Below are 12,296 nucleotides of genomic sequence, written 5' to 3'. Positions count from 1 at the left end.
TTTCAACTCCACCCCAGAGAGGAGAGGGTGACACTGACCCTTTTACTCACTGTCCAAATACAGAGTTCAGTACTGGACATCAGGCTGTGGAACTAAAGCGAAATTCATTGTTGATTTAGCCTATCACATGTGTGTTTTAGAAATATATTTTGCATATCTGCAGCATAGAACATAATAAAGTGTAATAAATTATGTCATTTTCAATTTTAAATGAAATTCAAATTAGATAACAGCCGAAGGACTCTACAGAAAAAAAGACCTATCAAAAAAAACAAAATGGACAAACCCATATTCGTGTATGCCGCTTAAAGCACCAATTAAGGTGACACACATTTCATTGTTTTACTGTTGACCATATTATTTTTTATCCCTCTGAAAAAGAAATACAATGTCTTGCCCCAAACGTCACAGACAAAGTTCACAGACAAAGAAATATTCAGAGCATCTTTGGTATTGTGAAGATCATGTCCTCAGCTGTGGGTTGGAATACAAGTTTTCTTTGGTTTTGGCATATTGAAAGCATATTGAATGAACATTTTAGAGCACTATATTTAAAAAAAATAATACAGTGTGAAATTTAGGGTTGTGTTTTATTTCGATAGTGCACTTTAGACATTTTATTAACTATGAGTAACTTTGCAACTAGATGTAAACTAACTTTCATTAATTTGCTACTACATGTCAACTAACTCAGAGGATTACTAGACTGTTAGGTTAGGGTTAGGTGTTATGGTTAGTACAATAAGTTGACATGTACTTGTAAAGTTACTTACAGTCAGTAGAATGTCTGTTGGGGGAGCATCAAAATAAAGTGTTCAAAATAAAATATTATGCAGACCGCATGATGATACTCTAATGACTGCTTTTTTTAACCATTATAATATATTGATAACCACCTTAAAAACACAGGTGGTGAAGAGAAATACCAAAGCTGAAGTAAATACTAGTATATGGAAGGTGCACAATGTCTTACACACAAACACAACACACCATCAAAAAAACACATGCACAACACTAAAATAATGTAATGTACATTCATTTAACAACATAAGATGTCAATTTACATTTTTTCACTGTAAATTACAACATGACCGGTCCTTTTTCCTTCCAAAACATGTACATTTAACAGTATTTTACAGTAAAATTACATAAAAATTTGAGATTATTTATCTAATAATTAAAAATATAGATTGATTATATAGCAATATTACTAAATTGCATTTTTTTTAATGTTTTTTTTTTTAACTTAGCCTTCTGCCTTTACCAAATCAACAAATTGTAACCAAATAACTCAAGCCAACAAAAGCTGTTAAATATAATATAAACAGTTACATTTTATTTCAATGGTGCACTTTAGACATTCTCCTAACTATAAGTAACTTTGCAACTACATGTCAACTAACTCTCAGTAGAGTTTTAGTATTGTCTGCTTAATATCGGCAAACACTTTATTCGGATGATCTGCCAACAGACAATCTTCTGACAATAGCTTTGCCGACTACATGTCCTACTAACCTGAACCCTAACACCTAACACCAGGGCCACTGTCCTGCAGAGTTTAGCTCCAACCCCAATTAAAAACCAGCTAATCAAGGTCTAATTAGGCATACTAGAGACTTCCAGGCAGGTGTGTTGAGGCAAGTTGGAGTTAAACTCTGCAGGACAGTGGCCCTCCATAACTGAGTTCGGAGACCCCTGGACTAACCTAAAAGTCTACTAACAGTCAACTACAGTCTACTAATACTCTAATGAGAGTTAGTGGACATGCAATTGCAAAGTTACTTATGTCTAAAGTAGACTGTCAAAATAAAGTTTAAACATTACAATGGAGCTCTTGACTTCTTTTGCAGTAAAAATATCTAGAAATTATTAAAACAAGTTTATTGTAATATAAATTTATAGGTTTTCACAGACTACACCTCAAATATATGCTTATTTTGTTTATCTGCTCAGGCAGCCTTTTCACTTTAACATATTTATCCTTACAACAAGTGGAAAAATCTTCCAGTGCAGAAAGACGAAATATACTTGCAAGAGAAATAAGCAGTGCTGCTTCTTCAGTAAATTTATCTTTTTAGGTATTTAAACTGGAAACTTGAGACAAAAAAATTGGGGAAAAGATTTGATAAGAATAGTTTTGTGTTCATGGCACTATGGATCTCACCTCTGCTGTGTAGTCCACACAAAGCACACAAAACAGAAAATATATATGCAAACCACCTTGTACCGATAGAACTGCGCTTGCGTGAAGCGACTTGGCAAAGATTGCCACTCCCCGCCCTCAATCACAAAGAGAAGAATTTGCTGAAATCCTTCACAGATCCCAGCCCCCAATAAACCTCATAGCAGTATGTCATACACCCTGGGCAGATAACCAGAATGCATCAGGATAAATCTTAATCAACACTGGAGCGGTAGGTGACAGGAGAGGAGAGCTGGAATGTAATGTGACGTTAGTGCAGTCTAAGTGAATTCTGTTGGGCTGTGCCAAAGCTGTTATTAATGGTGTGTGTTTCTGAGTTATTGAGCTTTATGTTGTGGCTGGTACTTCTCTCTGAAGCAAAGAGGGCAAATGTAGTTCAAAAGGGCAGTGGGGAGTAACTTTTTCTCTGTGGAAATGCTAGTCTGGGCTGGTGTTATGGTGTTGCAATTGACAAACAGATGAAGGAAGAACATACGGGAAAAGGAACTCATTCTAAAAAACAGTTACAGTTCTAAAAGAGATTTTATGGTTTTAGACCAAACCAAAATGTGAACGGAATTTGAAACAATGCAATGAACAAAGGGATGAACATTAATATTGGATGTACTACAAAAAATGACAAAGAAACAACACAACTACTGTTCTGGGTCTCTGTGCTTTCCACAGAAATCCCTTTCAATGCTTTCAAGCAAAAGAAGTGTTGTGAAGATTTGAAGATCTGTTTGTTTCACCAGCATCACAAAGGGCACAAGAAATTACATCAGAGACCTCCGATCTTTTGGAGCTGAGACGTCATCAATCGGTCGTAAATCAAAGTCCAACCTTGAGGCAAAGATCAGCACATTCAAATGTCAGAGTTCACATAAACCAATAATTCATTTGGGCTGGGCTCTGGTTTAAGCAGTCTTCAAAATGTTAAATGCACAACTTTATCTGTGATTGTTCATGCACTAACATGTCACACAATATTTCATTTTGACGTTGATAATGTTCATATTGACCCAAATCCATTTTAAGTCAATATTTTGCTTATCATTAATGAATGAAATTAAGTGAATAAATTAACTGAAAAATGAATGAATAAATAAATAAACATATACGTGAAAAGTTACTATTGTTGAAATACAGACTTCAAGTTTTTAATTTGCTTCAGTGTACCAACAAACAAAAAGATCTGTGACCCATGAGCAAACATCTGGCCTAAGAGTACAACTGGTATAACATGACTAGAAAATCAATGCAAAATAAGCTTTGTTGTGTTGACAATATTGATTAATACTTAATTAAATTAAAAGAATTAAAAGAAAAATAAGGGAAGGGAAAAACATCCACTTTAGTCATGACTCTTATTTATTGTTCCAGTGTTAATGAACTAATCTTAGAAATTAACAATGACATCCTTCTCAATACTCTGTACACTGGAAAACAGTATGGAGTCAATGGTTTAAGAACATTTTTACTATAAAATTTGCTTTATGACTGGTGATGACAATAAAAAAGGAAAATCATTTTGATTAAATTTACCATAATTACAAATAATGTGGTTCCAGTGGTTCATGTGAAGATCCTTCCATAACTAATGGACGGTTTGAACCTCAAAATCTAGAGAAAACACAATTTTGTCACAATGCTTTGACCATTTTCAAGACAAAACCAAAACAATACATCTGTTTAACCCAGATGAGATTAATCAGAATGGTTTGAAATTGAAATGATGGAAAAAAAAATAAAAAATACAACCATAAAATACAAATATGTTAATTAAAATAAAATAAACAAACACCTCTAACAAACACACTACATTGCAGAAATAAATAATTCTAGAGGTTATAAAGGTGGCGAATCACAATAATAGCAAAATGTTTCTTGTGTTGTTCACACAGCATCTCTATGACACAAAAAGCTTGTCCAAAAAAATTTTACTGTCATGGAATCACTCTGCTGCTGTGAAGAAAAAAATTGTGTGAAGAAAAGCTCTTCTGGTGCCCCTTCAATCCCCAATTTCAAAGCAATAAGATGTTTACATGGGAAACTTAAAGTTGGGTAACTGTTTAACAGATCAGAGGGCGTAAATCATGTACACCAAACCACTTGAGACTGAACTCTTTCATGAGTGAAATAAACACGTCAATTACTGCCATTGCACACTATGCTTGTGCTTTAAACAGCAACTCACAAGAAACGTTCACTACTGGTTGATTCTGGGACACATTACTCTCTCTAAAACATTCAATAAGTTGTGAAAGCAAGATCCAGATTGAATTGTCCCTCCTTCAGCTAGGGATCACCGAGGTGTATCACACTGAAAGTAAAAAAAACAAAACAAAAAAAACAGAAATGGACATTGATATTTTCACATCAATGTCATTAGGTAGTCTTACATCCAAAATCATTGCAGCAAAACTTTTTTGCAGTTTTGTGTTGTAACAAAAAATGCATCAGAAAAAAATTCCTGAGTGCCGTTTGTTCTAACAGAGATATTTAATGGTCAGTTTATGTATTGTTTATGCTTTGCTGATGATCTACGTTCAGATTTCTCCATGTAGGTTCACACTTCCAAATGAGTTTACACAAAAACAAATTTCTTCACTATGAATTTGTTTGATTAGACCATTTTAATTTGATAATCGAACAAAACAAGTGTCATGAGAGATCCTGCGATCTTTGATACCCTGTGTTAAACCATCACAAATCAGTTCAATCTTATAAGAGCTTTTTTTTCTCATTTTCTTTTAAAATTCACATAGAAGGTGTGCAGATTAGTGAGCAACATCCACTGCAACGGCATCATGCTTGAAACAAAAGATTTAAAAGGAAGGGCAAGGCTTCAGTCCTACTCTATTTGACATTATCTTTATTGACAAATATATGCATTATTTGAACAACTGTAGCTTCATAAATATGTTTGCATTTGTCAATAAGAACACCTTGACACTTTATCTTCAATTCCAGAATTCCAGTTTCAGAAAGATCAACCTTTTTTCTCTCTCTCTTCAGATCACCACAATCCAATTAACAACCTCGTCTTTCCAGATGGGCGAAGTATCCGTTAGCATTAATATGTACATATCTACTTTTAAAAAATCATTTTTGATCCACTTACTCCTCCAAGCAACATTCGTGGTGCAGGGTGTGCTCTGAAAGTACCAAAGGCATGTTAAAGCAGACTCTCTCAAGTGTTGTCCTCTAGTGCAGAGTAGCATAGATAATCTCCATCATGGATGTCCGGTATTCCACGGGTGAATCAAAAACTGGAGTATTTGGAACAGATAAGGCCTCTGCTCAAGATCACTAACACAGACCAAAAACAGATGACAACCCCCACACCCTGCCAGATTTTAAGTACAACGCCAAAGCGATGTTCTAGTGAGCTGAAGGACAGCAAATGGCTCCCATCCCATAATGCCAGGGTTTAGGCCAAGGCCATGGGGCACCAAGTGTCCCCTCTCACGGAGTTTGCCACGTCAGCTGTGGACGTCAGGCCTACATTCGTGTACAGACTCTCCTGGCCGGGGTACTTCACCATGGAGCCTGTCGTGCCCGGAACATCAACTTGGCCCACCAGCGTTGAAGAGTTGACCTGGATCAAACAAGAGAATGTCAGTATGAGAAATAAAAGGCAAACCATGTTGTTGCAATCAAATGGTCAATTTGAATAATGCCTTGAAAGCACAAAATGTTGCAAGTTTTATGAGTAATGCGGAGGAATCATTTATCAAACTTTGCTTACGATGTATTTCGATAGTCCACTTTAGACATTCTTCTTCATTAGATTATTAAACTGTTAGATTATGGTTATTAGAATTAGTTGACATGTAGTTGCAAAGTTACATATAGTCAGTAGAAAGTCTGTTGGGGGGCATCAACATAGATATTAAGCAGGCAGTCTACTAATACTCTAATGAGAGTTAGTTGACATATAGTTGCAAAGTTACTTTTTAGTTAGTAGAATGTCTAAAGAGGACTATCGAAAGTAAAGTGTTACTGCAAGTTTTTATTTGTAAGGTTTGGTACATTTTATTGCTTAAATTTTACTACACAAATGCAGCCTTTCAAAATAATAAATGTGACCCTGGACCACAAAACCAGTCATATGTCGAACGGGTATATTTGTAGCAATAGCCAACAATACACTGTATGGGTCAAAATTATCGTTTTTTACTTTTATGCCAAAAATCATTAGGATATTAAGTAAAGATCAAGTTCCATGAAGATATTTTGTAATTTTCCTACCGTAAATATATCAAAGATGTATTTTTTGTGAGTGGACATGCATTGTTAAGGACAACTTTAAAGGTGATTTTTCTCAATATTTTGATTTTTTTGCACCCTCAGAGTCCAGATTTTCAAGTAGTTGTATCTCAGCCAAATATTGTCATCCTAACAATACATCAATGGAAAGTTTATTTATTAAGCTTTCAGATGATGTATACATCTCAATTAAAAAAAAAAAAAAAAAAAAACGATCCTTGTGACTGGTTTTATGGTCTTGGGTAACAAATATGAGTTCATTAACTTACTGATGTTACAGGCACCTGCGTTGATGAAGGACTGTTCTTTGTGCACTCCTCCGAATTAGAAGATGATGAAGAAGTTGGAGTCATGGGAACAGAACTACTTCCTGTGAATTATTTTAACAAGTTAGTTGACCTGCACTTGACCATGGTGGAATCATACCTAAATGAAAGCTTTTTAATTTTTATTAACATACCAGATGATCCCTTTGTTTTGTTCAAGGATTTTGGTTTTCTTTTCCTTGTCTGAATACCTTCTTTCTTCATGGCAAGGGGCCTTGGCACCTAAAAAACATGAAACCAGATTGTAAAAAACTGTATTGAGAGGCGTTTGCTTTTTTCTGTCTTTTTTTTTTAATTCGCGTTTATTTTAATTGTATCAAATCGTTTTATTTCAATTGTATCCAATGTTTTTTGACGGAATATGTATTAGCCTACCCCATGTAACTTTGTGTAAAGTCCACACGCGTTGCACACGGGCTCGCCGTCTGCGTTTCTGCGCCACAGTGTCGTAGTGCTAGTCTGGCAGTTTGCGCATGACAGGCCGATCCGCCTTGAAGACGACTGGAGACAAAAGTAATTAACAATGTCATTAATTGATAATAATAAAGATCAAATCTTTCACATTTATTAATCCAAAGTGGTAGAATGAAATCGTTTGTTGCTAATTTCTTAATGTTTCTAGACATTCAACCTATACGGAATATTTCAACTTTTTTTTTACTTGTATATAATGTGAACAATTCATTGCATAAACAATTAAAATGAAAAGGGGCTTCGATTACACAAATATTAAAATAAATAACTTTTAATTTTTAAAAAATATTTGCACACTGTCTTTTTGTAGCCTAAACAATTAATGCCTGCAAACTTGTCAAGCCAATAAAAATAGCGTTTATTATAGGAGTAGACCTGTGAAGATGTTCCCAGATAACCTCTGGCTATTGTTTGAAATAAATAGGCAGGAAATTGAGTGGTTAAGTAGCTCATCAAGTCGATGCTCACCATACGCTTCTGAGGTTTAATTAATGGTCGGCTGAGTCCATTCATTTTGCTGTACAGACCGCAGGCGTTACAGAGAAAGTGACCCGTGCCGTCGCGTCTCCACAGCGGGGTGGAAATGGAGCCGCAGTTGACGCACTCACGGCTGTCCACCATGTCCTCCAGCAAATCTGAGACACAGACAGTTCACCGTCAGTCAACATCACATTCACCATCAACTTCAATGTGTGCCAAATGAATTGCTCAGACTTGACAGACTAATAGCATTAATGAAAGAATTGGTGAATATTGGCTTTCTCTGTAAACTCTTTTCTCGTTTTAACTGATGTACAAATTTACACATCCACGAAATCTGGAATAGCCTACTATTTTTCGGAGAAGCTTGTAATTACATACACATTTTCTAATTGCAAATAATTATATTAACGTGCACACTTACGCAGAACAATAAATATTACCATGGGCTGCAAATTGAGAACTAGGTATTTTGTTAAAATTATTTAAAAACCTGTAAATTTCAATGACGCTTACATTAAAAGTTTCATTAGACTATAGGCTACACAATTATCTATCACTGTTCTTGTGTTAATTTGTTCTTTTAAACGTAAGAATTAGTAAATTAGTCCATTCCATTTTATTTTAAGAAATAATTTTATGAGTTAGATATCACATAGGCCTATATATTTTTGATATGACTACCCCTACTTAAGGCTTGAACTCCCAAATAGGAAGTCAGAACAAAAGATTAGAAGGTCTTAATAAATGTTATTATTTTTTTACACACAAGTAACCAAAAAAAAAAAAAAAAAAAAAAAGGTCCCAACTGGTATTTCAAACATTTCTGTAATGATACAAGTTATATTACAAAAAAATGAGCCCGATATCTTGTATTTTCACCTGTCGCCAAACAGGCTAGTTGCTAACGAACACAAGTGCGTTACCCGAGGGAAGCAGCCATAACTGTCTTTTTTATTTTCTTTTTTTCATCATTTTCTGTCGGTAAGATGTCCTACTGCTACTGGCATTTATATAGACATTTTATAGATTTAAGTATCACAAATACATCACAAAACGTCAATGTTTTATATATATATATATATATATATTTATATATATATATATATATATATATAAAATAAAATACGTTGATCTACCTGTGAGACTGGCGCCATATTACAATTAAAATTACCTGTGCCTCAACATTTAAAATAATTACATAGCTAAAATAAATAAATAACAATTGGATTTTTCACAACCTGCCCAAATGTGAGGGAAAGAGGGTTTTGAATTTCACAGTCAGTCAAGACTTTTGATATGATGAATAGCTATATCTTACCTCCATTTGGTCCCCTGATGGACAGTGGTGCGCTTCTTGACTGCAGGGAATGCAGCATGGAGTTCTCGAAGGGCCCCGCTGGCCACGCCGCCGGTAACTGTGATAGCTGCGGTGCAACATAAGGAGGATACGGGCTTGTGTAAGATCCACTTATTGGTCGTGAAAGGTACTGGTCTCGGCCGTTTACATTCAGAGTATTAGTGTAGTTGGTATCCCTCGATGTGCCGTTATTCATAGGCGGACTAGGGGAGTAGTGGAAACGGTTGGAGGTATGTGGGCTTCCAGTGCTGTAGGACGGGCTCTCTGGTGCGGACTGTGACCAGACCGAATGACTGCTCACTGCATGGCTCGGCTGGGATGACACGTTGGGTTGTAGGTAGGACAAACTGGGTATCATCGTTCCAACACGAGACGTCGGCACATAAACGGGAGAATTGGGGTTGGAGTGCATGTAGCTGGCCGATGGCGAGTCGTTATAACCGGCCTGACTCTGGGCCGCAGCGATGGCCAAGGTCTGATACATGTCGGTAGGGTCCACAATTAGGCCTCCCTTATGCGTCTCCCTGGTGTGTCCACCTGAGATGATGAGTTTGTTGCCCTGGTCTAAATCCGTGAAGAGTGTAACGTCGTCAGAATTGGGCAGGGCGTTGTTGGGATGCCCAAAGTGAACGTAGGAGTGTAGGGGCCTGCCCTCGGCGCGACGAGTTCCCACCGCGTCCAGGTGCGTCGGCGTCGGTGATCTCAGCCTGTCCCTCCGGTCAGTGTTCAGGTAGGTCTGCTCAGCCGGAGACCCTGGGCTGCTGCTGGACACTTCGCGTTTGACCATGGACCAGCTGTTATCACCCAGGTCCATCCAGGATCCCTTTTATATCTCACAGTGCGTGGAAAATGGAGAGGCAAAGTGCACTAAAATGGGAACATAAATGTTTTGTAAGAAATGTTGGAATATAGAGCATAATAAATGGGGGGAAATAAAGGTCTTCAAAGAAAAAAAAAAAAGAAAAAGCTGAGAGAACGCGAGAGCATACTTTATACTTTATCATCAAAATGTCAAAGAGAATTTAGAGGAGCACAAAGCATAAAGATAATAAACTTATCCAACTGTTAACGTTTCGCTTAATGTTTTATTACGATTTAGCTTTAAAACATTAAATATGAAACAGGCTATGTTCACTTTTTCTTTTGCCGCGGTGACACAGTTTCACTTAAGAAAGCGCGTAATGGTCAGCTACAAACTTACTCAAATCATTCATGATTATTGTGCCATCTTGTAGTATTGTAAAATTAAAAGTTGAGCTCCATATCTGAACACAACTTCATTAAATTCCAAGAAAACACATGCGCGCGCACATACACACCCCATACAGGGCTTTACACTGAAGATCTGAATCCATCCGTGTCCAGAGACCGTCCTCCCTCTTGATGTAGTCTCATCATAATTACCAAAAAAAAAAAAAAAAAACACACACACAACGTAACAGATAGGAAACAAAACGTAATATGTCTTTGCAGAAAAGAGATAACCACTTGATAAGACCCACAACAGATAAGAGAGAGAGGCAGGGGAGAAAAAAAAAAAACAATTCCCAAAATGATTTAGACTCTTCTCAGCTGGCACCGAACTCAGCACCAAGACAAGAGCTGGGAAGGAAATTTATAATCAAGACACGAATAGTATAAGAGAAGAAAAAGTCACCACTGACCTATTGGTGGTTTGCCATAAGTTGGTGTTCGCAGGATCCAGCGGTTATGTGGTTGCAGGACTTGGAGAACTATTACGAATGAAAGTTCTCTGTTCACTCGTGACGATGTTTAAGAGAGGAGGCGCCTCGTGTGCTCCGAGGCTCTGATTGGATTCCAGCTTGAGCAAACACATCTGCTCGATAGGGGTGCTGCTCTTCACTTTCCACCTTAACTTAGTTTTGATGTCCTTGATGTCGAATGGAAAATGCAAGTCTTATAAATCGGACTACATTTTCACAAAGGGAAGGAACATGTTTAATTGCTTCAGCGGATTTTTTTAGGACAAGCTATATATATATATATATATATATATATATATATATATATATATATATATATATATATATATATATATATATATATATATATATACATTTTCCCTTAAAGAGAAGGTGTGATTTTGATTGACAACAAACAGTTAATAAATTTGCCGATATGAAATATCGGTGTAATTTATAGCAGTTCTTTAAAAAAAAAAAAAAAAAGAGCGATTACTGCCAAACATAAACGCTATAGATAAATTAGATACTATCTTAAGGCAACTGGCAGTTAGACAAGAGGTAATCAATCTTACTTTTCCTATTAAAATTAAACCGAACTACCTTTTTATGTAACTGACTAGTTAGGGTAAGTCTTGAAGAAAGAAATTAGGTGATTACTAAGCAGGTAATACAACCGGCCACATGTAAAGCGCTCATGAATAATATTTTTTGTCTTTATTTTAATTGAGTTTTGTGAAAAAATAGTATACTGTGAGAGTAATCACGAAAACGGAATGATGAAATCACTTCTTGTTTTGATGTTAAACCTTGTCTGTGCTATGCAAATTGGGGTCGTTGCTAATTAGTTCATCTAAGACGATGGGGCATCATTTAGGATTGTAAAAGATCCTACACAAACACCCAGCGGGCAATAGGCATTACTGAGTGCTTCACTTTGAACAGATGATAATTCATTCAGGCAGAATATACATTGTATTGTGACCTGATCAGGTAATGGAGGATGCCAATTGGATTAATCATTCTGAAGTCGTGAGGGTCTCTGACTCTTTTGTTGCCCAGTTTATTCGATAACCAACACTGAATTATTTTATTATTTGCAACACAATTAAGTCAAATACTCATGTATGTATATATAAGTAAATAATACAATTATTTAGGTTATATTGTTATTTTATTAAAAAAAAATTGTTATACATTTCGAACAGTAATGCGCTCAAAAATCAAGAAAAACAAGAATCGGAAGCCATTTTATTGACTTCATCAAGTAAAAAATGAGCATATTTTAGACAGTGTATTTTTTTTTATTTTTTATCACGCACAGGGATTATTATTTAAATAAATATCACTCTCCTCACTGTATGAAAAAAATGCGTCTGTGCTATGGAAAATAAAACCTTTTCTCCATATAGGCGCTTGAAATTGGAGTGTTGGTCCATGGCTTAGTACAAACGTTCTCCAGACAGATTCATACGAGCACGTGAGAATACATGATCCGT

General features: G+C 36.1%; 1 protein-coding gene across 3 annotated transcripts; it reads right to left on the bottom strand.

The window, feature by feature from the left end:
* Positions 1 to 2,085: 2,085 nt before the first annotated feature.
* On the bottom strand, positions 2,086 to 10,875 carry gata6 (GATA binding protein 6). 3 transcript variants are annotated; one of them, XM_067363458.1, is made up of 7 exons: positions 10,759 to 10,875; positions 9,056 to 9,961; positions 7,723 to 7,889; positions 7,156 to 7,281; positions 6,915 to 7,002; positions 6,724 to 6,824; positions 2,086 to 5,783 (listed from the first exon to the last, which is right to left on the bottom strand). In XM_067363458.1, the coding sequence occupies exons 2-7, from the start codon at positions 9,906 to 9,908 to the stop codon at positions 5,616 to 5,618; spliced, it is 1,503 nt and encodes a 500-aa protein (XP_067219559.1). In that variant the 5' UTR covers positions 9,909 to 9,961; positions 10,759 to 10,875; the 3' UTR covers positions 2,086 to 5,615. The 3 variants fall into 3 exon arrangements, with proteins under 3 accessions (XP_067219559.1, XP_067219561.1, XP_067219560.1); XM_067363460.1 differs by lacking the exon at positions 10,759 to 10,875 and adding an exon at positions 10,414 to 10,615; XM_067363459.1 differs by lacking the exon at positions 10,759 to 10,875 and adding an exon at positions 10,296 to 10,430.
* Positions 10,876 to 12,296: the final 1,421 nt, after the last annotated feature.

This window comes from Chanodichthys erythropterus, chromosome 16 (genome assembly GCF_024489055.1).
Source record: "Chanodichthys erythropterus isolate Z2021 chromosome 16, ASM2448905v1, whole genome shotgun sequence".
Classification (NCBI taxonomy): Eukaryota; Metazoa; Chordata; class Actinopteri; order Cypriniformes; family Xenocyprididae; genus Chanodichthys; species Chanodichthys erythropterus.
The sequence above is the reverse complement of the archived record's forward strand: the minus strand, read 5'-3'. Positions and strand labels throughout refer to the sequence as shown.

Coding starts and splice junctions, on each gene's coding strand:
- gata6 (XM_067363458.1), bottom strand. CDS start 9,908: ATGGACCTGGGTGATAACAGCTGGTCCATGGTCAAACGCGAAGTGTCC. Junction 7,282..7,722: donor TTAAACCTCAGAAGCGTATG/GTGAGCATCGAC, acceptor TTTTGTCTCCAG/TCGTCTTCAAGGCGGATCGG. Junction 5,784..6,723: donor CGCAGGTGCCTGTAACATCA/GTAAGTTAATGA, acceptor TGTTTGATCCAG/GTCAACTCTTCAACGCTGGT.